At 32.8% G+C, this 27,876-nt stretch overlaps 1 protein-coding gene across 1 annotated transcript in view; it reads left to right on the forward strand.

Moving 5' to 3' along the window:
• Positions 1-27,876, forward strand: part of LOC145279611 (uncharacterized) — a 330,448-nt gene that overhangs the window by 280,880 nt on the left and 21,692 nt on the right. Inside the window, exons 14-19 of the mRNA XM_080130805.1 lie at positions 1,279-1,330; positions 6,457-6,594; positions 9,414-9,545; positions 11,880-12,035; positions 13,029-13,205; positions 22,721-22,786. Coding sequence (XP_079986931.1) covers positions 1,279-1,330; positions 6,457-6,594; positions 9,414-9,545; positions 11,880-12,035; positions 13,029-13,205; positions 22,721-22,786 — 721 coding nt within the window. The remainder of the gene's footprint in view (positions 1-1,278; positions 1,331-6,456; positions 6,595-9,413; positions 9,546-11,879; positions 12,036-13,028; positions 13,206-22,720; positions 22,787-27,876) is intronic.

A 27,876-nucleotide genomic window follows, 5' to 3' on the forward strand; every position in this document is an offset into this window, starting at 1 on the left:
AACCTATCTCTAGCCAGGTCTTTCTTTATCCTTCTTTCTCTCAAATCCATCCTTATCATTTCCTCCCATGTTTTCCTTGACCTTCCGCTGTCAACTGACCCTGCTACTTCAACTGCTCTACATTAACTTATTCCAAACACTTTTATCCAATCTTTCATCATCATATTCAGTTTAACTGTGTTACATGCTGGCACGTGTTGGACTGTTTTAAAAAATTGTCTTCTATACTAACCTATCTCTGGACTGGTCTCTTTCTCTCAAATACATTTTTATATCTTCCTCTCATATTTTGCGTTGGATTACCCTGCAAAACCGATCCTACTACCTCAACTGCTCTACATCTACTAACCCCCAAAACTGTCATCTACTTTTTTCAATGTGACCAAACCAACAAAGTCTCTTATTCTGAGCATATCTCCCTATCGTGTTTAGATTTAATTGTTCTCATAGATCATCGGATCCAAACCTGTCTTTAAGATGACTCTCTTCATATTGAATGATATGCACAATAAAATCCCTGGAAAAGATGCCACTGTAACAAAATAAAACAAAAAATTAAAGCCACATAAAATCTATACGTCGTGCCTTTGTCTGAAACAAAGCCGTCTATCAAGATTAAACCTTTTCGTCCAAAAATTTTCATCATCATATTCAGTTTAACTGTTTTAAATGCTGGCATGTGTTGTACGGTTTAAAAAAAGATGACTTTGAAAGTAATCTACATCTGCCCAAGTCTTTATTTATCCCTCTTTCTCTCAAGTCCATTCTTATCACTTCATGCCATGCTTTCTTTGGCCTCCCCCTGTAAAATGGACCTGCTACTTTAACTGTTCCACGCATACTAACTCCAAAATTCCCATCCATTTTTTTTTCAACACAGCCAATCAATATTAAGAAAATCCAAAAACTAAGAAAATATTGATAAAAGCATAAATCCTTCATAAATAAAACGTTTATGACAATCCATATTAAATCTTCGCTATCCTTTATATCAATGCCAGAAATAAATACAAACCACTATAGACTCGACTGTTTTGTCTATAAAACCAACGATTGGTCCAACACATACCAGTATGTAAAGCAGATGCTGAACCGATGATGAAATACACATTTAATTCTTATGACGCTTTCTAATTGATTATCGCATCTTTTTTAAATTGTCGTTACTATATTAACTTTTTAATAACTCATTTAATGGACGAACAAATGATGCAACACTATTCATTTACTATGAAAACATTCTTTGGTTAATCAATGTCATTTTGTTTATCATTGTAGTGGTGTGATGCTGGACAGTGTGTGAGATCTGATAGTGCACCTAATGTTATGGGTAAGTTGTTCATTTCTCTGTGTGTATATATATATATATATATATATATATATATATATATAATATATATATATATATATATATATATATATATATATATATATATGCATATATTTATATATATGTACGAGCAAACAGTTAATAAAACATGTTAAAAAACACTTTGAAATGAGTTAAAAACATATTTAATCTGAAAAGGAAACACTAGATAAGTGGATAATTCTTAATCCGCAGAGTTTCGAAGAAATACTTTCCTTCTCATCAGAGGGTAGGAATTAGCAAAATGCGGGATCAGATTTTGCATGCCAAAAGTATTTGATGAAACAACAAGTAAGTCAAAGATCTTACTTGATAACAAAAAAAGTGAAGCAGAGGGAATGTGGTGAAGAAAAAGGTGATTAGACATGATAGTCTGATGAAAGATAAGTAATCCAGTGACGGTAAAAATCCAAGAAAGTTAATTGAATTTCCATTTGCACAAGTAAAATCCAAGGAAATACCGTAATTGAAAGAAGATGGTCCATAATAATCCAAAGGCAGAAATCCATGGAATGATTCACAAAAATGTGTACAAGGAAAAAAAGGAAAAAATTCCAATAATATTAATGAAAGAAAAATAAGGTATGCTTTTCTCTCTACTGCCGAGACATAAATATAAATAAGAAAGATCAGGGAAGAAAAAGAAAAAGAAAAAGGAGAAAAAATGGTGATAGAGTTAAATATAAAATAGAGAAACAAATGTCAAAATGACCCAGACAGGAAATGTTAAAGGTGCGAAAAAAATATATAGGGCAAAATAATATAGGTCAACTGAAATGTACAAGTCATCACTTAAAAAAATGTCAGCAAGAGTTGTTAGAAGACACTAAATGGAAAATAAATAAATAAATTAATAAATAAATAGAAAATAAATAATAAATAAACAATAAAAAAATAAAAAAATTGTAATTTTTATTTTATATATATATCGAACTCATGACATCGACCTGTGCTAACGAAGGCTAAAAGCCAGAAACACGCATGTCCATAGGTATACTTTTATGGACGTAAAATAATATTTAATAATAAAAATAAATAAATAAATAAATACATCCCATAAAAATAAGGGTGATCCATTCATATAGATATATGAATAACAATAAGAGATTATAGCTCTTAAAAAACTGCTAAAGTAGTGGAAAAAAATAAAATAACAGTTGTTAATATCGCTAAAAAATGCTAATACCAAATCTTTATATATATATATATATATATATATATATATATATATATATATATATATATATATATATATATATTATATATATACATGTATGTACACGTGTATATAAATGGAGAAGACTTTTAGTAGTATAAATAGGTTATCAAAAAAAATAATCTAGAGCAAAAAACTAGATTCAATATGCGAAACGTTTCTGATCTTGATTTTTAAGAGAGTGGTGTTTGATCAACACTGCTGAAGTGTCATGAGATAAAATACTGTTTTGTTTTTAATTCATGAAACAGTTTTTCATGATAAATAACTGATGATTCCTACAATAATATTAAGACGAAGGAATTGGGGCTAAAAGATTTTTATTCATATAGTTTTAAAGATTGAAAAACTTCCAAGAGGGTGATCCGACGTCGCCGGGGATTGAATGATAATGATGAATGATTGTTTCACACTCCCATATGTTTATTGTCATCGAAATCAGTAAAATCGTCCATTTTTCAATCAAATCAATTGATTGCCTGCTCTGGTCGGGGAGGAAGCTTCACATGACTCTCGCAGTGACCTACTTCACAAAACATTCATTTTGAAAGCAACCCTGTCATATCAAAGAAACTACTGTAGATTTTATATGCCGAGCCTTCCGGCTTGAATGGTAATAAAACTTTTCAAACACGGCTGTGATGTTAGGCTGTGTAAGATGTTAATTTGGGTCAAAATCGCCTGTTCCTTCTTTCATTGGATTGTTTCAATTATCGATAAGTATCAAAAATATTCTGTGACAAAGCTAATCTAAGAACACTGCCAGGCACATAAAGTATGTTCTTGTGAAATTTAACAATAATCAGCCCAGTTGTTGTCAAGTCCATAGGAAGGAACTCACACTCAGAGACAAAGTTCCTTTTATATAATAGGTTGGTTGTTTTGTTTTACGGCATATCAACCCTTTCCAGGTTATTTAATGTTGAATCCAGTGATTTTGAAAAAAAAATTTTTAATAGATTATTTATTTTTTGCATACCGGTTTCTATTTAACACATAGTTGGGACCCTAACAGGTACTACCACTCCGAGTCAGAGTGGACTTGGGAGAAATGGTAATTAAAGGGCGGCTCCACACTCCCCAAAGCCTGTAAGCTGGGGCCTCACCATCGGATTTAGTTTAAGGTCATATCCAGGACCTTTTATATAATAGGATATATATATATACATATACATATATATATATATATACATATACATATATATATACATATATATATATATATATATACATATATATACATATATATATATATACATATATATACATATATATATATATATACATATATATATATATACATATATATATATATATATGAAATTTAATTCTGAGAGTATGTTGTGTATTAAATTGCTTTTTTTTGGTTGATGCTTTATATGGCCACTGTTACAAAACAAAAGATATATCTAGTCGGCAGGGTTAGGAATAAACAAAGTATATCACATAGTGAAAAATTAGACTTTTACAAGATTTGAACTTATGTTATATTTATGACTTTTTAGTCGAGTATTTCAAGACATTAAAATTTTCGCTCATGCTTTAATTTTTCATTATCAAGTAGGTAAAATAGATTGACTATTTTATCTACAGTAGTTATTTTTAGGTTCAGTTGTACTTAAACTATTATACTAATGTTTTGTTTAGTGATGATCTAAAAGTAAACATTATTCTATGTCTACAGTCTGCAGTAGTTTTGATTCTTCAGTTTATTAAAATGTTTACATCGTTAAAACTTTAACATTTCTAGTTTCTCGCTCAGACATGATCAATGTAGATCATTAACAAAAACTAATTAAATTTTTGATCATGAATGTTCAAAAATCTACATACTTTAATCCACATTTAGACGGTCTATTTGAATACTGGAGAATAATCTCCAAGAAATAGTTAAATAATAATGTATCACATTTATGCTATCTTTTTTTTGTAATTAAATGTACTTTAATGATTATAATATCTTTTTTAATCAAATATGGTTTCACCTATATAGTTGTTTATTATTATTATTATTATTATTATTATTATTATTATTATTATTATTATTGAAAATAAGCTCTCAAGTTATAATATACATTATTTAGTACACTTGGGATGTGTGAAACGTTTTGGAGGTTAGTATTGTGGGTACCTATTTTTAAAAAAGAATTAGGAAAGCTAATATCAAAACTCAAATAAAGCAAGTCATAATATTGTAATTTTCTGAATCATAATTTCTTATAATTATAATATTCAAGTGATATTCAACTAATATTATTGTAATATCAAAGTGGTTTTAAACCAGAATTATTGCAATATGTGATATTTAAGTAATATCCAACAAATATTTCAACTAATATTATTATTGATAGCTTTACTCACACATGATCTGCTCAAAAGAATAAACTACTAAAGACTTAAGAATTACACAACCAAAAGATAATATTGCAATATATATATATATATATATATATATATATATATATATACACACACACACACACATATATATATATATATATATATATATATATATATATTATAATCTAAATATTATTTACTTGCCCATCTGTATGGTATCCAAGAAAAATTTAACATCATCACAAACATTAATTAATGAGAAACGAATTACCTCCCTTTATAGTCGCATTTTATCAGTTAATCATTAAAACTATTCCCTCTTCAATATTTTTATTACCATTATTACCTACTTACATTACATGTTGAAATTAGCACAAATTCCAACACATTTCAGGTGAAAACATTATTACCTATTTAAGTGTTACGTCCAAATAAGTAAAATCATGAGGTGCTTTTGTTGGTTAGGGATCTTTTAATTCTATGCATTTCAAGTGAAAACATTGCCTACTTATAGTTCATATTGAAATTAGTACAAATTTCAACGTATTTCAACCATAGGGTGTTTTTGTTGATTTGGGATATTTTAAACCTACACATTTCAGGTGGAAACATTATTACCTACTTAAATGTCATATTGAAATTAGTACAAATTTCAACACATTTCAGGTGAAAACATTATCCACTTAAGCGTTATGTCGAAATATTTACAATCATGTGGTGCTTTTGATTAGGGATCTTTTATACCTACGCATTTCAGGTGAAACTATTATTACCTACTTACATGTCATGTTGAAATTAGTACAAAACAATTTTCTGTAAATACAGAAAACCAGACCAATTCTTTACATACACGTGTAATCCAAGATATCCTTAAATAGTAAACAACTTGGAACAATCAGAACTTACATAAAATCGACCAGACTTAATATCACGTGTGTATCATGCACATCTAGTTGAACTTTTGAAAGACATTAAAGACAGACATGTACTGGGAATTCTATTTGCAAATGTTTATGTTATTGAATTTCAAAAAAGAGGGCTGCCACACTTCCAGATGATCATAATGTTGCAAGATCAGGATAAGATCAGAACAGTTCAACAAATCGATGCAATTGTGTCAGCAGAGATATCAGGACCTGAAGATCCAGAGCTTCGTAATTTAAGTTATGTCTTCAATGATACATGGTCCAACCTCATTGTAATTGTTTGATTATGTGATAAGATATTTCTTACTGATGTGTGTGTTAAAAAAATTCAACTACTGTAGAATTTCCATAGGTTCTGCTAGTTATATATAATATGAATAATATGTATATATATATATATATATATATATATATATATATATATAATGTATTAATATCAATATGGTAATACAAAATCTATTGAAGTTTACAAATAGAGTTGTTGCCCTATTTTAATTTCATCAATATTAATTCGATAACACTGAAGAATGATTACAAGTGTAAAACTATATGAAATATTTCTTTGTTTTTCATGAATAACTTATAAAGTGTTCGATTTTTAAAAGGTCATTGTCCATTTGGTGACCAACCGGGAATTGTTGACCAAGATCTACCCTGTCCCGAGTTGATAGCTGTGTCCCCTGGAGAGTGTTACACTGGACGCTGCTGTGAATCATGCGCCTCAAAGTATGTCGGCTTAGAAAGTGAGTATGTTGGCAGTTCAGTTGCATCTAAAACATTGACTACATTCATCCCTACTATGCAATCTAATGACGTGTGCATGTGTGTGTGTTTTTTATTGATCTCCAATTTTGAAAACACTTTTTAAAGAAGTTAAACCTCTTCTGAATTTTTTAGATAAGGTTTTATAATTCATACTACTGTAATACTTTGGACTACTATTCTCATCTTGTTCACCACGTTTCAGTCAATGTTATTTCTGGCCATCTTCAAGGGTATCTTGTCGAACTCGGGAATCTGCATGGAATTTCGAATGGAAATCATTATTTAATCAACAAGAGTAACATGCTCTCGTTCTGTCAGCCATGACTGGGTAGGAATTCCAATTAATCCTTGTAGACTAGTGCTTAAAATACTTGGTAAAATTAAGTTGTAAAGTTACACTCTTCTGGAGCTTGAAAGTTCAATCCTCAGTGTGGGCGACACTCAAAATACAATTAAAGATTACTTCGGGCTTCTAGCTAGTCATGGCTGATGGCAAGAGTGTATGCTACCCCCACTTCTGGTTTAAATAAAGAGTTCTGTTCGAAATTCCATGCAGATTCCTGAGTTCAACAAAAAGATTCCCAAGTTTGACAAAATACACTTGAAGAAGGTCAGAGGTTACATCGACTGAAACATTGTGAAAATAACGCTTAAGTAGTCCAAATTATCCAAAACGTTGCCTTTTTTTTTTTTTTACATGGAGGTCATCACTTATCAAGGCCTGGAAGCCACTCGGGGATAAGGGTTATTGCGTTTACAGTAATCAATGGGATAGTATCATAGTAATTGTTAGTATTGGAGATTTGATAAATTGTCTTACTTAAGGAGGCGGTTCATCAGGAATTTGTTTATGTTGGACTTGAAGACATCCAAGTTGTAATCAGGTGGGAAATAGGCAAACGGAAGAGAGCTCCACTGGCGTGCACTTCTTAGAAAGAAGCTTTATTGACTTTTTTTTTTTTTTTAAATATTCTGAAAGTAAAGAAAGTGGAATTTCTTTTAAACTGCAACTTCTCCTCCCTACTATCTCTTTCTCACAAAAGAGACGTTGCGAGTTTATCTCTATTGTAATTTTCATACAGGTCTCTCCTCCCTATAAAATGTTTGCAATAAGCATTCGTTTAGCTACAACGTTTCCTTACTCTCTATGCCTAAAACTGAGCTAAAATTTTACAAGCAAAGTTTCTTTCCTAGACCTGCTCATCTGTGGAACACAGTACCATGGGGCTGCTTCTCAGATGATTACAACGTGGTTGTTTTCAAATCTTATATAAACAAGTTCCTATTGAGCCGTCCTCTTAAATAATCAAATTCAACCCAGTTTCCACCATTACCGATCATCACTGATATGTCTAACCCTTATCCTCGAGTAGCTTCTGGTCTCGATAAGTCGCGACCCCCTAGTAAAAAAAAAAAGAAAACGTTTAGTAGTTCTTATGTTAGTTGAAAAAGTAGTTGTGTATTAGTTTTGCAGTGTGTGTATTTTCTGATACAAGTATGTGGTAGTTGTCCTTAGGGTGCTAGTACAGTATGAGATATCAGCTTAGTAAAGGGTTGAAGATGATCAGCTTTGACTTTTTGCTTTTATGATGTTTTCATGCTTTGTACTTTGAGTTTCTCATGTTTTTGATTGGTTCAAAAATAATTTGATTAGATTTTTTTTGGGGGGGGTGAATCTTTATTTGCATAAAAACAAAAGTCTCAGTGTTTTTGTTAAGAAAATCCCCGACTTTAGAGAACATTCCTACCAAAACACGTGCTTCCTCATAAAAAAGATATACAGTTTTGCTACTATCACTTTTATATCTATTCTAGCTCAATACGTTTGCTATAAAAAGGATAACTTATTTCGTTACAATCGAGTCCACCTTATATAAAAGCAATAAGAAAATCAGCAAAATTATATGACAATACATAACGTCTATAAAGCTTGTGGTTAGAAAATAAATTATTCTGTACTTTCACCTAACAATTGTGGTTAAAATCGTCACACTGCGGTCCAAACTCACGACTCCAAATTCTCCATCTAAATACAAAATTAATGTCACCAATGGGTTCTTTATAAACTTTTAATCTAGAAAAGTATGTTGATCTTTTTATAAGCTTTTGCATCCCAAATAGAGAGAGAGAGAGGTGAGGGAGGCATATATACCACAAAATAACAGATATATATATATATATATATATATATATATATATATATATATATGTATATATATATATATATATATATATATATATATATATATATATATAGTTAATAAATATGATTAAATGCCTTAAAAATTGGTACAAACCTGTTCTCTCAGCAGCCTGTAGTGTCCGGTGCAACCAAAAAGAATGAAGAAAAAAATGACTGCTGCTTCTTTTTGTATGCTGGTGATCTTTTCACCTCATATGCAAATGAGATGATTCTGTTTTAAATAAAAAGCCAGATTTTTTAGAAACTCACTTGATTTGGTGTGAATATTGGAGTAACACGTTTTTACAGCACTGTGTCGAGTTTGGGAGTTGCGAGTTTTGACAGCAAAGTGTTGAGTTTTGGCAGCAGTGTGTCGAATTCGAAGTTGTAAGTTTTGACAGTGGCGTGTCGAATTTGACCCCGGAAATTATTAGTTGGAAGAACAGTTTAGTTAACAATCTATCGGGGGGGGGGGGAGACTGTGTAGAATAGTTAACACTTGGTTATTTAACCATAATAAATATTTCTAACATTATTTTTTCTCTTAAGTTTTCCAACTCTTACAATTACGGCATCATTAAAATCACTCTTTCTCATCTTTTTTTTATTTTGCAGATTGTGAATATGGCGATCGTGTGACTGGTTGTCGGAAGTTTCTCTGCGCTTTTTACAATGCAAACGCCCGAAACAAACTGTGCTGCCATACGTGTTCGAATGGAAAGCTGCGTAAAATAACTTCAACGCCAGGTTGGTAACAAGTAATTTTAAATTACGTACTTGTTTATGATCCGTAAAATACCATCTCACTTATTACGCAATCTGATATCAGTAGTCTGTTATTCAAACACCGCCAGCATTCGAACTATTGATTTTTCATGCCAGGCAAACTTTCTCTGTTATCATTCGAAATAAATGGAGGTGTTGGCCGTTATGAATATACATTATTAGAATGGTTTGCAGTTCAAGTCTTGTTAAACATGTTGGATCCAATTTCGCACAAATAAGTTGATGAACAGTATAAATCCATCTTTTCTGTTGTCTATGAATAAACGCGTTGGTATTGTTAAGTCTTTAGCAGAGAGGTGGGATGATACCAGTAAAACATTGGGCCGAAACTAAAAGGGTTGGCACAAGGCCAAGATAAAGAGATCATTCTCCTTTGTAAAGTAAAAGAGTGGATAATAATGAAAGTTCAAAGTATTAACAATTTTGGAAAAAGTTTTTATGCTCCAAGTTCTTTATATTTTCCAATATTTATTCATGGAGTTTGGTTTGGTTGTTTTGTTTTATGGCATATCAACCCTTTTCGGATTATTTAATGCTGAATCCAATAATTTTGGAAAAGTATTCATGCTTCAAGTTCTTTATATCTTCAAATATTTATTTATGGTGTTTGGTTTGATTGTTTTGTAGAAGTAAAATATTTTTGTTTTTGACTGTGCAGATCATGACTGAGTTTTTCAAAGTAAAAGGAAAAAAAAAAACAATTACATCAATGTTTGGTACATTTTTGGTCACAAAGCCACTATCTTTTGGCAGCCTGCTATCTGGTAGCACCAGATGCCCTAACAGGTATTACAACTCCGGACCAAAGTGGACCTGGGAATAATGATAATTAAAGGTTAACCCCATATACCCCACAACTTCCAAATGAGGTCTCACCACTTTTAAGATCATATCCGGGACCATTAAATATCAATGAACGTTGAAACAAAGAGTTGTTTTGTCTGTTAGAAGAAGTCGAATAGACATGTTTATTTCGGCTGTTGCCGTGTGATAATTGTATATAGCAATGTGCAAGTTCGGCAGATTAGGTGGTATTGTGCAGTTTGTTTAGTTTGTATATGCGTGGACATGCATGCGAGTTTATGCATGTATCTAGTGTTTCCTACTGAGATGCCTATGGTGTTGCAATCAAGGCTAGAAATGATTTCAGTCGTAAGGAGTTTAGTAGCCATTGATAACATTGTTGTGACGGATAAGGATTCCTGTGGCAGGTTGAGTCTCTCACTGCTGGCTGTGCTTGGGTTCTCTCTTATTTAGCCGATGACTACTGCTTAACTTTCAGGGCAACTTTTTTTTCTGATTGGTTGAAATCTTATTTTAGCAATGACTCAAAATTAAGTATGATTGGTTAGTTTAATCACGTGATGAAATAGATTTGATGATTGACATTAAATTCAGAATGTTAGCCTAGTCACACATGTACGATCCAAAGAAAAAAATCACTGTTAATATAGAATTAAATTGACACCAGCAAGGAAAAGTCTTGCATGAATGAAGCAGTATTTACATTATATCCACTCATGAATTAACAACCAATCAGAATACAGAATGGATTGATCCATCGAAGCATATTGAAACATCCAAGCCTTCTTCTAAACTGGTTTTCTTGTGTTCTTTTCAGTTTGTTTGTCGCTCAATTGGTAAGACAGTTAAACACTTACTACTATGATAGCTATTAACATTATGAAAATGATCCAGATATACCTCCCAGTTAAGCAATTGGATATCAATCAAATAATTAAAGTCTAGTTTAAAGCTAAATTTGTTGATTTATTCTATTGCAAGGATATATCAATATAACGCAACGAATAATACCAAACTACATGTTCAAAAAAAAGGTTGATTGGTTGTTGGTTGTTTTGTTTTACGGCATATCGATCCTTTTTGAATTATTTAATGCCAAATACAGTCATTTCGGTAAAAGTTTTTATTCTTCAAGTTCTAATATTTTTTCATGATGTTTTGTTTGATTTTTTTCGTAAAGGAAAATTGTTGGTTTTGGTTTTGCAAAACATGATTGAGTTTTGCGAAAAGAAAGGGGGGGGGGAACAGTTAACAGTTTGCTGCATTTTAACTCAGGACGATAGAAAATAAATATTTTTATCTTGGGAACTGTTGCTCTTTTATATAAATGGTTATGGAAAAGTATACGCTCACATATGTGTGAATTTTTTTATTTCATCTCTCTCTCTCTCTCTCTCTCTCTCTCTCTCTCTCTCTCTCTCTCTCTCTCTCTCTCTCTCTCTCTTTCTCTCATATAGATATGTATACAAAATTATTTAATCTCCTTCTCAGAACCAACCACCACCACTACCATGGAACCAACCACCGAGATGCTAACAACAGAACAACTTACTGAGCTGACCTCTGACCTTGACTGGATGACAACATTCATGACTCTACCACCTTTAAATCTGACTCGGATTCTATCAACTCTAAAGTCAACAAAAGGTTCATTTCATTGTTTTATTTATTTAACTACTTATACGATTTGATAATGTTATTTTTATTTTTTTCATTATGTTTCTACTTTGTCAGATCTTTTGCAAAAACTTCATCAACGGAAAGTGGAAGGTTAAGTTCCTGCGTGATACTATCGGCATCCCTTTCCCAAAGTTGATCAGCAAACAAAGGTTGTAGAAAGTGAATTTAGTAGAAAGGTAATGAAAAGGAAGTTGTTCACCAAGGAACACAAAGGAAAGCTGAAATAGGATTGTTAATCAAGATGTGGCAGTGATTGGGGTAGCTCAGATTATCAAACCTTGCGGTAGTTGTTTAATAGATTGCCTGTAGTTAAGTGTCTATATGTAGGTTTATGTTAAGTATAAACCTGGCAAATTAAATCACTATACTAAGGTGGAACATATACCAATTAGAAACAATTAATTTATTTGTGTTTACAACAGGTCATTTAAATAGTTTGCATGAATTTAATCAGTGTTTTTTTCAAAGCAACTCTGTGGCCAGATAGTCACTGTGAAAGTCACCCTTCAGTTCCAAATAAGCTGGAAAAGTTCAAGGGAGATAAATCAAATCCATTCGTTTGAAGAGCTATCGACTTTTCTTAGTTATTTTTAATGGAAATCGCTCCAGACAAAGCATGAAGCCATTGACACAAGGAGCTAACAAAAATACTTCTTGAAGGTCAAAAACTAGCCAACAATGTGTTAGGTGGATAGATTGCAACTCAGAAAACAGTAATGCTTCTTCCTTTAGTAGAAACATCGCTTATTGAATGTGAGAACTAAAGGATAAAATAAGATCCACTTTCTACTCTCCTTGTTGTAGGATTAAACCCAAGAAATTTTAAAAATCATGAGCAAACAAAGTTTTAGTTTGCTTATAAATCCTTTTTAGTCTTTTATAATAGCATTCTTTTTTTTTGCTGGGGGGAGGTCTTGGATGGCAAAATTTTGTTATATATGTTCAACTTTTCTTTTTCAGCCCCAACTCCTTTGCCCACTACCCGTGTGATAATCCCAACTATCAAGAGAAGTGATCTCGTACCATGCTGGAACCCCCATCTGCGTGGATGGGTCTATAGGAAGAAATGCAACATTTTTGGAAAGCGCCGAAAGTATAGGAAATCTCCACTGAGCCCAGTGTCCAGGAAATACAGAGGTATTGAATGATGTAATCATTTATTAAAACTGTCTTGCAATTTCAATTAATTAAACAAAACAGTCTTCACAATAGATTGCACAAAAGAAGTTTGGTCTAACTCTTTGATACCACTGCACAATTTCTTTCTTGCACCGAGGATTATTGTTCTGGAATTGAAGAATTTTAAGTCAGTCTTGTAATACATTCAACAAAACTAAATTGCAATTTATTCTTTTCCTGCCACAAGGCCAGAAGGTTGAAATAAAATAGCTCACCAGAAAGAGGTGCATTCTGGCTTTGCAAAAATAGCTCTGAAACAACTTGTTGATATTCCTTAGTAGGGTGATCGCAATAAACAAAGAAAAATACTTGGACTTTGTCAAAAACAAAATACCACTTAATATTTGCATAAGAGAGCAAGTAACTATGATGAATATGTTTATGTATCGTTTTTATTGGTAAAAACTCATTAGAAATTATGTTTATTATTATCAAAAGAAATCTGCTTTGAACTATGCCCACTATTTTTGTCTACGTTTTTGTGGGTTATAAAAAGGTCACTTAAATTAAAACAAAATATTTATGTAATTACACGTTTCTATTCGCATATGAACAAAGTTCAAGAACATTTTAATAGTAACTATCATTATCGCATACATTATCCGTGATTGGATTAATCTGATGGAGTGCACTTGCACAGACTAAGCTAAAACATACCATAACTCGGCAGAAGAAGGTCTGGAGCCAACACAACAGCCCCTAATTTGTTGGGTTCATTACTAAGGCAAACCTTGGCTAATAGGAAAAAATATGCTGGCTCAAGGTGGTTGCAAAGTAGGTGGGCTCCCTCTACCCTGCAAGAAAATTATTCAGACCTGAGAGTATCCTATATCTCTACAAAGCCACCATACATTCATGCATGGAGTATTGTCACATCTTTTTTGGAATTCCATCCCTGCCTCCTGCTTCCATGACTGTACTGACATGCAAAAGTTTAAATGCAATGTGAACAAACATCTCACTATTCCTCACAATCCCTTGTTAGATTGATCCCAAAATAGTAGCTTTTTATGTCCAAGTGGCAATATGTCTTGTTTGGGATAAAAAAAAAATAATTAAAAAATAAAAAACAAAATAAAAACTGTTAAGCAAACTTATCTAACGGAGGAAAACAATCACCAGAAAAAAAAGAAAAACTGCCAACAACAAATCATTGCACAAAATTAATTAAAATATTATTTAAGCATACCTCTCTCTGCTCTATCAATATTTTCAAGGCTAGTGCTCGTCTGAGCTCCAGCCTATGGTTCCTCCTTACCAAAAACTGCCTTGACAGAGTACAAAAAAAAACTGCCTTGACAGACTACAAAATAGACTTCGTGACTTGGTGGGGGATGCCCTTTTCTCTACCCTGAAACCTCTTTCCCACAGAAGAGACATAGCGAGCCTGTCGTTGTTCTATCGTTATTTCCATGGCAAGTGCTCGTCTGAGCTCCATTCTCTGGTCCCCCCTCGCTAATCTTTTTCAAAAAACACCAGACTAGCTGAAACCACCGTCAATAATTTTCCCCACTCCTTATCTGTGCCTAAATCAAAACGTAGATTCCACGAACAAAGCTTCTTTCTCAGAAATGCACGCCTGTGGAACTCTGTTCCGCTTGCCTGTTTCTCTCCCGACTTCAACCCGGATGTCTTCAAGTCCAACACAAACAAATTCCTGATGAACCGCCCCCCTAAGTAATGATACCTTATCAATTCTCCAATACTATTGCTACACTATCCCATTGATTACTGTACACACAATAACCCTTATTCCCGAGTGGCCACTGGGCCTTGATAAGTGGTGAACTCCATGTAAAAAAAAAAAAAAAAAAAAACAACTATCAATAAATTTCCCTAATCCATATCTGTGCCTAAACCTAAACGTGGATTCTATGAACAAAGCTTCTTTCCTAGAACTGCCCGCTTGTGGAACTGTTCCACTGACCTGCTTTCCAGCTGACTACAATATGGCTGTCTTCAATTTCAATGTAAACAAATTCTTGTTGAACTGTCTCCTTAAATAATCAAATTATACCCGATTTTCACTATTAGCGATTACTATGCTGTTGTCCCAGTGACTATCATACACTCATTAACTGTTGTTCTCAAGTGGACTCCAGGCTTTGATAAGTGCTGATTCCTTTGTAAAAAAAAAAAAAAACAACAAAAAAAAAAAAACAGCATAATAAATAACTACTTAAATGATTCGCCCAAATCACAAATATTAATCTACACAAGGTAATAATTACAATAATGATAATAAATTTATTAAATACTAGCAGGACTTGTGGAGATTCCACAGCAGCATCTTTCATATATAATATATTGCTGCTAGGCATTCTGTAGGCGTTCAGCCAGAATGAAGACTCCCATGATACTATTGTAGCCATTTTAACTGTAAAAGCATTTATTTAAGAAATCTGGTCAATGTAGAGCCAGAATATATCTGGTTATTACGGTTTATCTCAAATATCCTTATAGGAGTCTGTGGCATATTTCCATTGTACAGACACCTAGCGCAAATGGAAACCCCACGATATCATTATACTATCTTTAGACAGAATAGATACTACCTTTTGATCCTAGCCAGAAGACTAGAAGGTAAATTTTTGTTTAACATATGACCCAAAAGCTACATTTTTTTTTCTGTTAATTTTTTTTTTTTTACATTGCATCTTCTATGATCGGGAGATCCTATTTATTAAAAAGGAGGATAGAAGGTGATATCATACTATGGACATTAAGTTAGCATATCTATATACTAATTTAATGTTTGTAGTATCAACTTCTATTCTCATTTTTAATAAATAGGATCTCCCGGTCGAATAATTTATAACCTGGAACCGTGACATATGTCTGTACATACAAATAATTTACACGACAGAGGAATGTTGGTCATAAATAAGAAACGCATGAATCATTTGTGTTTAACATTAAATCATTATAGAAAACTTTTAATTCAAATCATAGATAATATACACAAAAAATAATCACGATAATAATACTGATAATCTATATACTATGAAAATGTTATCAAGCTTTTGGAGTTTGTTGCTATACAAATAGAAACGTGATTACATAAATATTTTATTCAAAACTAAATGGACTTTTCTTTAAATAATCCACAAAAAATAGACAAAAATATTTTAAACATAATTTCTCATGGGTTTTTGCGAATATAAACAATACATTAATCGTAGTTACTTACTCTCATGCAAATATTGAGCATTTTTTTCTTCTTGACGAAATTTCAAATAATTTGCCTTTGTACTAGCAATAAAGAGGTAGAAGAAAAGTAAAGAAGGGAATTTAATAAATAGGATCTCCTGATCATAGAAGATGCAAGGTAAAGAGGGTACTGTACCAACATCGCTCAAGCTGGTTGATTATAAGTTAGGGCGACCCAAAGACTCCCTTTTCATTAGCTGCAACATCGAAATGTAAAGGAGTATAACACTCCATTCCTAGGATTACTCCACTCGTATTTGATCCTTCCCTTATAATACTGAGCGTTTAGCAAGGGGGAGTGGCATCAAATATCATTCTTTTGGTATGATTCGATTGAGGATTGAACCCCAGTCTCCTGGCCAATTGGTGAACACTATTATCACTAAAGCAAAATCCGCTCATGGAGATTGTATAAACTAGTAAATTAAACACACACACACACACACATACACACACACACACATGTAATACTTGAAGGAATATTGAAACAAATGCGTTGTCATAAAACATGGGCTTTATGAAACTTTACTCAGATTAGAACAGTTTTATACAAACATAAGTGATTATTTGTGATACAGAGAGTATTATTCAAGGGAGATAACTTCAAAGAATGGAGGTAATTGATGATGATACTTTGTGATATTTAAATTGCAAGTGAAACAGAAGCAAAAAGCCCTCCGCTTACATAAGCAAAACAATTTTCACACATAAGTTGATTAAATTTTTAATAAACCTGAAAAAAGTCATATCTAAAGGGCGATTCCATACTTGCTCAAACTCTCAAATTGGGGCCTAACCACTGAACGAAGTTCAATGTCATGTCTCCGATATTTTCTTATATTATATAAGCTCCCCTCCACTTCTTACGATTCAGTAGGTCAGCAGTCTCCAAATTCCACTCTTGTCGAATCACTTGCTTCAAAGTTTTCTTTGGCCAACCTTCGATGCAAGACATTCATGCTTTAGCCACAGTTTAGCCAGAATGATGAACATTCCACATGATCATACCAGCGTAATTGATTCGTCTTTAGGATAACCTCCATTTTGAACAAGTGTAGGACTTTCCACAAATCCTTGGACCTGGTGGGTTTGGTCAGATTTCAAATCTGTTATTGCGCTGCTGACGAGAGAAAACTGAACAATGATCCAGCATTCACTTCTATATATCATGACGCTCCCTAGGCAGCTACTATACAATTTACCCCTAATATATATATATGCTGCAAGATGCCTTCCTGAACCTGCATGTCAAGCACATGTTTGCTATAGCGAATGATGAAATCTGAAGTGTGTGTGAGACACTTTGAGCCTCATGGATCACCTAAAAAACACTTTGTCGCCGGAGCTGGCTCAATCCTAATGAGTAAAAATATATACTCGTATCAGAGTTCTTCCAACGATGTCAATATACATATATTCTATATAATCTATAGATAGGAGCCTGATAGATAAACCTGGGTTTGAATGAATTTGTGAATAATGGCAATTAGAGAGTGTCTCTATCATCAAACTCCAAATGAGGTGCTCACCACAGGCGGGATTGGAGTAAAAAAAAGTGTGAGAAGCTGATAGGGTTTAGAAGTAGAGTAGGCAAAAAAAGATAAAAACTGATGTGGAAAAAATGATTTCAAGGTAGTGTAGTCAATTTAATAGTTCAGAGTTTGATATGCTTTATGAAGGGAATATATTTATTTCAAGTAACTGAGTTAATAATCTAGTTAGTCACCTTATTGTTCATGGATGGAGCTGATATATTCTTTAGCATGCAGTTTTAATGTACCTTTCAACATCTCACCTAGGTGGCTCTACCAGTCATAATCTATGGTTTAACCAGTCAATCATATTCTTGTGAGAAAGAAGAACATTACATTAAATTGTGTTGACAACCAATAGTAAAACAGTTCAAAATATCTGAATGATGAATATAATACTAAAATATAATTTGTAAAACTCACTATGTCTGTCTCCATTTTTTAAAAGGGCATCTCCTCCGTGATGTCAGATCACAGAGTGACGTGAGGTGGGCCAAATGATACCATATTAGTGGACTGTTTTTATGATGACTTTAACTGGTCTTTATCTTTAATTGTCACATAGAATGCGTTGCAGTCACGGATTTATTGATAAATGGTTCAATCATTTCATTGTATCTGCAATCATACACATCGAATGAACCATAGTCATCATCATATCGTATGACTCTGAAGATTCTGCTGTTGGCATTGATTTCGTAGATATTTTTTCTAGTCAGAATTCTTTCTTGAAAGACATTGGGTACTTACGGGAGGAACCATGAAAAGGTTGCTAACATCCCAAGTGAAATGATTTTGAACTTGGAACACCTAGATCACCAGTCTGTGTCATTAACCACTTAATCACCATCAACTCACATGGACCATAGTAATACTAAGACATTTAATCATATTCAAACTGTCCATGATTGTCTTGGCATTTGAATGGAAAGAAGAAAGAGAAAGTGGGAGATTTCAGTTCTTGCCGTGTGAAGTCATAGCCAGCTACTCGTGAGAATGCAATCTTGTCCTTCCTCCACCCATGAGTATACAACAAAAATAAACTAATTCAATCATTCACATTCATTTATTTATCCAAACAACTTTGATATTATAAAATATTATAGCATAAAAAAGAGGAAGTAGCGATCAGACAAAATCCGAAGGTAGGAAATGGTTCCGTTCTCTCCTCCTTCTCCCAGCTCTTTCTCTTTACATTCCACTTAAGTCAATACAATACACTTTTTTTACAACCTCCCAACAACTACATAACAGCGTGGTTATTTTGTTTAGCTCTTATTGTATTTCGGGTCTAAAATAAATTTCCAACCCCAATATTTAAGAAAGGTAAGCTTTCTTGTTATGCTGGCAACATAATCTTAGAATAACCTTCAGTGCATCTTCGCATATCAAAATGTAAATACGATTCCAATGTTTAATTGATGCAAATTTGTTACAGTGTAGACAAGTATTAATTAAAAAAAAAAAAAAAGCAGTTCTCAAGATGACTCTAATGATTCCTGCCTCTCTGCCTGACATTAGATCTCAACCCCATCTGTAACTAGGCGCAGAGAGAGCCCAGTATTGCACTTCTTACTAGCTAACTAAAAAATACTTAGATCTCTGAATGATCACGTGACTTCAGTTATATGAGTTCCCTATAGCTCTTGAAGTCTTACAGGTTAATACCCCATAATAAGATGGACATATTTTGAATATTTAATATTCCTGGTATTACTTTAGTAATTATTAAGACTAAAAAGGGAAATGGCCAAATTTGTCGTATTGATTTTCGAGTCGTCTTTCCCTTAGCTGAATTACAGTATCATATTTGAGGGGAGGGGTGTAAGAGAATCCTTTGTTCTACTTGTACTTGTCTGGGATAAATAAATGTAAATTAATATATAACATTTTAATCTCTTTGAATTATTTTCATTATCAATTTGATTTCTCTTTATTTTTTTGTGAAACCAGCGGGGGTAACGGAATCATCCAGGATCAAGAAAGTCATTGTGTTTTGTTCTAGTCAGCGTTGCCCACGAGCAATAGATCTAGTTATATATCATGTTGTTCCAATATTTTGAACCTGTATTCTCTGGTCACTAAATCAGAAGAATTTATAAAAGTTTTTGGCAAACATTTATAACACGTCCCATGTCACCTCGAAAAGTTGTTTTTAAAAAAATCGACTAAACACCAGTTTTAAGATTATTAAAAAAGAGAAACACTTTTGAAAAAAGTTAAATTTTTAATATTTATTCTATGGAAGTTTAACATAAAATGGTTCTACATTATTTTCTGTCCAAAATTTTGTGGAATTTCAGGCAAGGGAATAATTCTAATGTGCCTTTTTTCTAGACAATTGTGTTTTTTTTCTATGAATTTTGTTTTTTAATTGGCAGAAGATTGTCAGAATACATATTTTTTTCAATGTCGGAACATATAGCAGATAACTTTCAAGGAGACGATTTGGCATGTCTGAAATCAGGTCAAGGTTGCTCTCTGAGCCGATGTGATGTGAAACCTGAAATCGGCAATGAGAGTAGTGCATCACTGAAGATCTCCCTTAAAGTATCTGAAGAATGTATTTCACAAATAATGTGCCTTTTTTTAGAGAACTGTTTTTGTGCTTATATTTTTTAATTGGCGAACGTGTACAGTACTCCCTATTAAAGTGGTTAATTAAAATATTTGGATTATTATGAAGTTTTTAGAGTTTTAAATTTTTATTTAAACAGACTTGTTACATTTTAAGATGAGGGTGAGAAATCAAATTTGCTATGTAATCTTAATATGAGTGAAGGCATCAAATAGTAAAGAAAAAGAACCACTATGGATCATTGGTGCTTCTTATTTACTGCGTCTCCATATATATGCTATGAGATTGGTTTCATGTGAGGAATATCAACCTCCTCTAAAAGAGGCTTTCTGGATGGAACAAACAGTTACTGCATTTGTAATATTTTTTTATCTGCCTCCTATAGCAGCAAAAGTCAGTTTATAGTGTGAATCTAAGTGCGCTAGAAAGGGAGCACTCTGGATTAGGACAAAGCTAAGGCTAAAGATACAATACCTGAAAGTACTTGTTTAAACTCCTTGGCTTAACGCTCACAGTGAACATGAGTTGGAACAGATACATCAAGAGCATTGCCAAAGCTGTTGCGAAAAAGATGGCCTCTCTCTACCGTGCTAGAATGTTACTTACACCTAAAAGTATCCTATACCTCTACAAGGCCACCATTTGTATGGAGTACTGCTGGTGCATTTGCTACTAGTCTCTCCCTCCTGGACAGGGTTGGTTCAAAAGAGAGTTGCCAACCTGATAGGTCCTGAACTGTCATTTAAGCTTCAACCTCTGTCCCATCGACGAAATGTTGCATCCCTCTGCCTGTTTTACAAGTATTTTAATGGTGGATGCTCCAACGAACTACAAGCCTTTGTGCCCCCTCGACGTAAATACCCCCAACAAACTCGACAAGCATCAAAGTCCCACTCCTTCACAGTAGAAATCCCTAGATGTAAGAAAGCTTTCTACGCTAATAGTTTCTTCCCCAGAACTGCTAAACTTTGGAATTTTTCCTGCTTCCCCAACTGTACAGACATGCAGAAGTTCAAGTGTAATATAAACAGACATCTTACTGCTCAACTCCCTACACAGTATCCCTGCAACTTATGTCCCTGATAGTATCTCCCTACATCAAAGTGGCACTGTGCCTTGTTTGGGGTTAAAATATAAGAAAAAAAAAAGTTGCCTCCACATTTTCTAATATTTCTGTAATATTCTAATTTTTCTATCATGGTATGGCAGTAATAACATACTTTAAAAAGATCATGCTATCCTAGTGCGATCCATCAAAGGGCAATTATCGCTGTATCCATTTTTTCGATCATTTGTTGGTATATATAATGAACAATATGGAAAATTTATTTATTTGCGGACTGTTATTCTCGTGTCACTTTCAGACATGATCGAAGGCTACTATTCCTCTCTGGATTTGTACACAACTGCAACAAAAAACGAAAACTGGTTTTCATAAAACGGAAATGGAATCATGTCGTCTTTTCTAGGGCGACAATTTTATTTATTTGTGGGCCGTTATCCTCATCTTCATAGTTGTTGTTTCACGACTTTTCGGTCAACTCATCCTCTGGCCTTCATCAGGTGGTTAACTGCGACAGGATCGGAATGCTGAGTCTTAACTGTATCCTCAGTAATTACTGTCTTCCAAAGTTGTTGTCGTCTCACTACGTTTTCGCCAACTCATCCTCTGGCCGACTTTGAGTAGGATTTAAACCGCTATATTCAGACAATGCTTACCTGGAACTGTAGAGATTCAACGGATCTATCCACTGTGCCATGGGCCCCACAAATAAATAAATAAATATACAAATTACTTATCTCAAAGGATTCCATTAATAAAATAATACATCGTTGAATTGTTCAACATCCCTTATCAAATTTTTTCACGCAGTCAATTTTTATTCAAAATATCTAACTTTACAATTATGGTTAAACAGTGAGGAATTTTTCATTTAATGTTGCTTTTTTTTTTTTTGCTTTTTTTTTTTCTTTTTTACATTTGTAAAAATTACATTGAAAAACGCTGCTCGAATGTAATTATGAAAAAACGGTTACGTTCTCCATCACAACTTGGCTCCAGCACGCTTCTTCCTTCCACGAGGTGTGCCCACATAAAGTCATCTCACTCTGAGACTACGATCATCTTCTCACCTTCACTGTTAATTTTTTAGGTGCTCCACTCGCCGGCTGTAGGGTACGCTGTAGACAATCTTGTAGGCGACCCTTACCTGTCACAGGTTCGTCTTTCTTTGCTTCATGCTGTATCCTACACATGGTAATTTCTAAAATAACCTCTTCCAAACCCATAAAAATCCAAAACCCAACCACCCCTTAGAAATACTATATGATCGGTGCAGGGCACTGTTATTACATTTTATCTGGAAGGATGGTGTAGGGTAGTGGTTATATGGTTTCGGTATTTTGGTGAATGGTTTCTTATTGGTAAACGGATGCATTGCACGATGGTAATGATGATTGGGGGGGGGCGGAATAATTCTGTTCAATGGTAGTGAAAAAAAAGGTTTGTGGACACTTACAAACTGATTCTGTCAAACTGATTCTGTAATCTATATATATATATATATATAACTCACTATGTCTATGTGTCTGTCTCCAATATTTTTCAATGTGCATCTCATGAGGTGGGTAAAATGATTGTATTTTTGTGGACGGTTGTTTTACATATATAAAAACTGGTAAAAATAGTTGTTAAGAGGTCAAAACTGAAAAAAAAATGAAACTTTGCAGGCATGTCAACTTAAAATGCTCTTGTACGCATGCACAAATATACATTTATATGTTAAAATCTGTTCATTTGAACTATTTCTTATCTGTCTGACAATAGATCATACGGTAATGATTAAGGCTGGAGTGCTAAATGTTTTGGTTTCGATTCTCGTTGATGGCACCCAAGTTACATTTTTTTTCTTTTTTTACTTTGGAATTCATTACTTTATGTTGGTGTAACGTGTTTGAGTTTAGGGGTATTAAACATGCAACATATTAAAAATACTAAAGTTCAGAGTTTAAAGAAAAAAAAAAAGGTATTTATCGTACATAAGAACAAAGAAACACAAATATTTACAAATGGTCAAAAGAAGATAAGCAAGTTATTATTTCAGTCTAGTTTACGTTTAAAAGAATTGATAACTCTATATTTATTGATCAGAGAGAAAGTCAGAAAATTTTTTATAATTACCGAATGTATCCAGTTTTTTTTTGCATGTAAGTTATTCTTTTTATAAGATTCCTTTCAACCGGATTTGAATCCCAGGAAATATTGGCTGGAGTTAATCTAGTCAGCAAATGGCAACTTGGAGTGGCGTAATTACTCAAACTGACTCTCTAACTGAAGAGTTGACACTATCAGTGTCTTTTATAGTTTTGGTGAATGGAAAGTTCCAGAAACGCTCCAAAATAGAACACTGCAACTTAGAACATTCCAGAAACTCTCAAAAAAGAACATTTTAATGTAATGTTTTTAATAGTAATAATTATACATTTTTAATATTATCATAAGAAATTGTAATATTTTTATACTTTTATGAGGAAAATGTTCTCCCATGACAATTAAGTGCAATAGAGAATTGGTTCTATAATCAATATGAAATCTCCATAAACTAAAATATATTTAAGCGTGTTTTATGACCGGCAATGCCAGGCGCCCTGCTAGTTCCCTTATATTGAACTCGGCTTTACGCATGTGATGTCTGAGCATACTTTCAATTTTTTTAGATAAAATTAACATATAAGAAAATTTCAGGTATTTGAATCATCTGGAATCATCTTGGTTGTTATTCTCACAACGTTTCGACCTATGAACCATTCAACTTTCTCCAGATGAATCTTGTCGAACACTTGAATCTGTACAGAATTTTGAACAGAACCCTTAATTTAATCCGAAAAGATAGCTCATTTTCATACTGTTAGCCATGACTGCGTAGAAGTCTTAAACAATTCAGAACAGTATTCTTAGTATCACCCACACTGAGAATTGAACCTTTTAACCTCCAGAAGGCTGTAACTTAGAACTAATTATTATTTAGAATTTATATCTGTTCAGTCACATGACCTTTGGTGCAACGGATATAAGTGCTAAATATTAACCCATTTCAGCTTAGCAGTACATATATGGCACAGTAATAATATTGCATCAAACATTTCTCTAGAGTAAAAAGAATGCTTAAACAAGGGCATTGGTAACGCTCATCAGACATGTTACAACACGTATGTACATGTTCAGCTTTTCCAACCTGCCAGCCTGTGCTCTGCTTCTACTGTGAAAATTATTTTACAAAAAATTAATTTGGACAGAAATATATATATATATATATATATATATATATATATATATATATATATATATCTTTTAGGACTTAATTTAGTCTGTATGTAAATTTTTCCCCCATTTAGCTTTCGTTTTTTTTTTTTTTCGCCCACCGCCATATTCATGACTTTTTTTTTAATCGTATTTTCCTCGATTTAGCTCTTTTGAGCGAGGAACGAAACCTGGTTAGCTAACCTTTATTTTCATTTTTTTTATTTTTAAATCATTATGTTGATTCGTTTGTATTTAGCCATTATTAAATTCTGTACCCGCCGAAAAATTTTCAAATATATATATATATTTTTCTTTTGAAAAAAAAAAACGAAAATGTTTCTTTCAAAAGCACATATTTTCGACTGATCGTTTGGTCTTCTTCAGTGTGAATGATGCAATTCAGAGCATGTTATATATATATATATATATATATATATATATATATATATATATATAACGAATTTTATATAATTATAATCATATTTGCATGGAATTAACTAAATGAATCGTAATTCTAATTAATTAGGGAATCCTGATGTTCCTTACATAAAACAGTTGTACATTGAGTATACGAATTCTAAGATGTAAAAAAAATTTTAAATCAGGTTTCAAAAGTAAAAAGTTCCAGTATGCATAAATTTTATCTTCACTTTCAGAAAAAATTTTTTTATATCGCATTAACAATTCTTTAAATATAAATTATGTGATTGTGTGTTTTTTTAAATATTTTCCGAACATATTTTAATATGTTGGGAAAATATTAAAACAAACACACACACAATCATATAATTTATATTTAAAGAATTGTTAACGCGATATAACTGTTTCTGTCTTATCAGAAAAAACATTTAAACAAATGTCCAAGAGTCAAGCAAATTGTCATTCTCAAAATGTGCGAAAACCAAATGTAGTTAAATCTTATCAAGTTATACCATTTAATCACGTTATCAAGTTATACCATTTAATCACTCAACAATGAAATTCTAATCTCAAAGACAAATTACACAAATTTTGATTTACTTTCACTTCTAAGCATTTATACAGGGTGGAACGATGAATTTGTCGCCCTAAAGAAAAAAACACTACACCTTTATTGTAAAACTTTTATTGAAAAAAATCAGTCCAAGTAACTTGATTATGTAGTAAAGCTGACATCTATTCAATGTAGCCACCTTTAGCCTCAATTACCGCATCGATATGGGTCTGGAACTGGGAACATGCCTTTTCCACAAGCGCTGGCAGGAACTCAGTGAATACTTAGTGGATGGTGGCGATCAGGCTGGATTTGATGTTGTGGTAATGTTCTCAATGTATGACCTAATGAAGTAGTCCAGCGAGTTAAGGTCGGCAGAGGAACGGGGGGGGGCAGTGTAAGAAGGGTCCAAGGTCGTAGCACTCCTCCTGATGTCAAGCCTGGGTCTCTTTGGACTTGAAGCCGGCGCCGAGTCCTGCTGCTACACTCAGGGTCTGCCAGCGGTCACCTGATTGTACCAGGGAATCACCACACTCTTCAGCACATCCAGGTACACTTTGGTGCTGACTTTCAAGATGCATTCTGAAGACGTGAGGTGGCATGATGTGGCCCTCACTTGAAACTACACTCTAGGCACGTTCCTGTTATTTGTGGCAATCCAGCGATGGCATTGAGGTTGCTGACGATAATCCTGTATTCATAACTTGGATCGATAGAGAGCAAGAGTTCAACGAGTGCATCTCCAATCTCGTGTCACTTTCAGACATGATAGAAGGCTCCTATCGCTCTGAGGATTTGTACACAACTTGCCAACCTGTAGATGGATCACAAGAAAAAAAAATAGTTTTCATCAAACGGAAATTGAATCATGTTGTCTTTTTTTTGGCAACAATTTTATCGTTTCACCTGTAAACTATTTTTTATAATTTAGTACAAGATTTTACTTTGTTTCAGTACTCGCGGTTTCAATGCAGCCATTTTCTGTTTTAAAAACATTGTTTCCCACTATTTCTACATATTTCTACATTTATAACCAAATCGTTCCTCATTTAATAATATTAAAAAAAAATCGTTTAATATGTTTTATGAAAGAAAACAATGACTATTTTTATAATTAAAAGCCTTTTGAACTAAGAATACAAAATGGCAACGAATATTCGTTTTTCATAGATGATGAAACGCCCCTTGTATCCTTAAAAATACAGTCAGTATAAATAGAAAAATACCCAGTATCATGATACATAATTTTAAGAAACAAGTATGTTAAAATCTATTTTAAAATATATAACTGTTTAGCTGAAGTCGGATATAAGTAAAAAAAAAAAAAATGTAGAAATTTTCATTTTTCATCTTCATATGCGACTGGTACTGTTTAGATCATAAACTAAAAATTCTCTAATTAGCAAACTTCCGATTTGGAATAAGTATTTTTTTTTTAAATAAACTAAAGCGAATTACATTTTTCTAGTGTAAGGAAGATGATGCTAGGATAAAAAATTTGTTAGAATCAAATATCGATTTTATCAGATGCAATGTTATATGTGCATAAAATCGAGAATTCAACTAATTTTTCTTTATATATTATATGAAAAACAGTGTTCATTGATAGGAATCCCAAAATAATAATTATGAGACTGATACTGTTGGAAAAAAAAACGTAATTCAAATTCAAAGGTTATTAAAGAATAGGGTCATTTGTGTATTATAATTGGATATGAAAAACGCATACATAGTATACGATAGTGCAAAAAAAAAGTACTATCATGTTGAAATTAGTAAAAAAAAAAAAAAATAAAAAATTACGAAAAATGGTCGAGTAATATATCTACTAGAACTATTTTTCCTTAAAAAAAAAAGAAAGAAACATCGCTATTATTTTATATTCTTGATCCGCCATTTTCTAAGTCAAAATCGCGAAAGTTAACTGACAAAAGGGGAGATAAGCCAGTTTATCGTACGTAATTTGCCGTAACAAACTAAATTCATAAAACTGCGTTATTCGATAACTTTTATTTTTTCTTGCAATCATTTTT

The sequence above is a fragment of the Euprymna scolopes genome, chromosome 7 (genome assembly GCF_053919585.1).
Source record: "Euprymna scolopes isolate OS-2025 chromosome 7, ASM5391958v1, whole genome shotgun sequence".
In the NCBI taxonomy this organism is placed as follows: Eukaryota; Metazoa; Mollusca; class Cephalopoda; order Sepiida; family Sepiolidae; genus Euprymna; species Euprymna scolopes.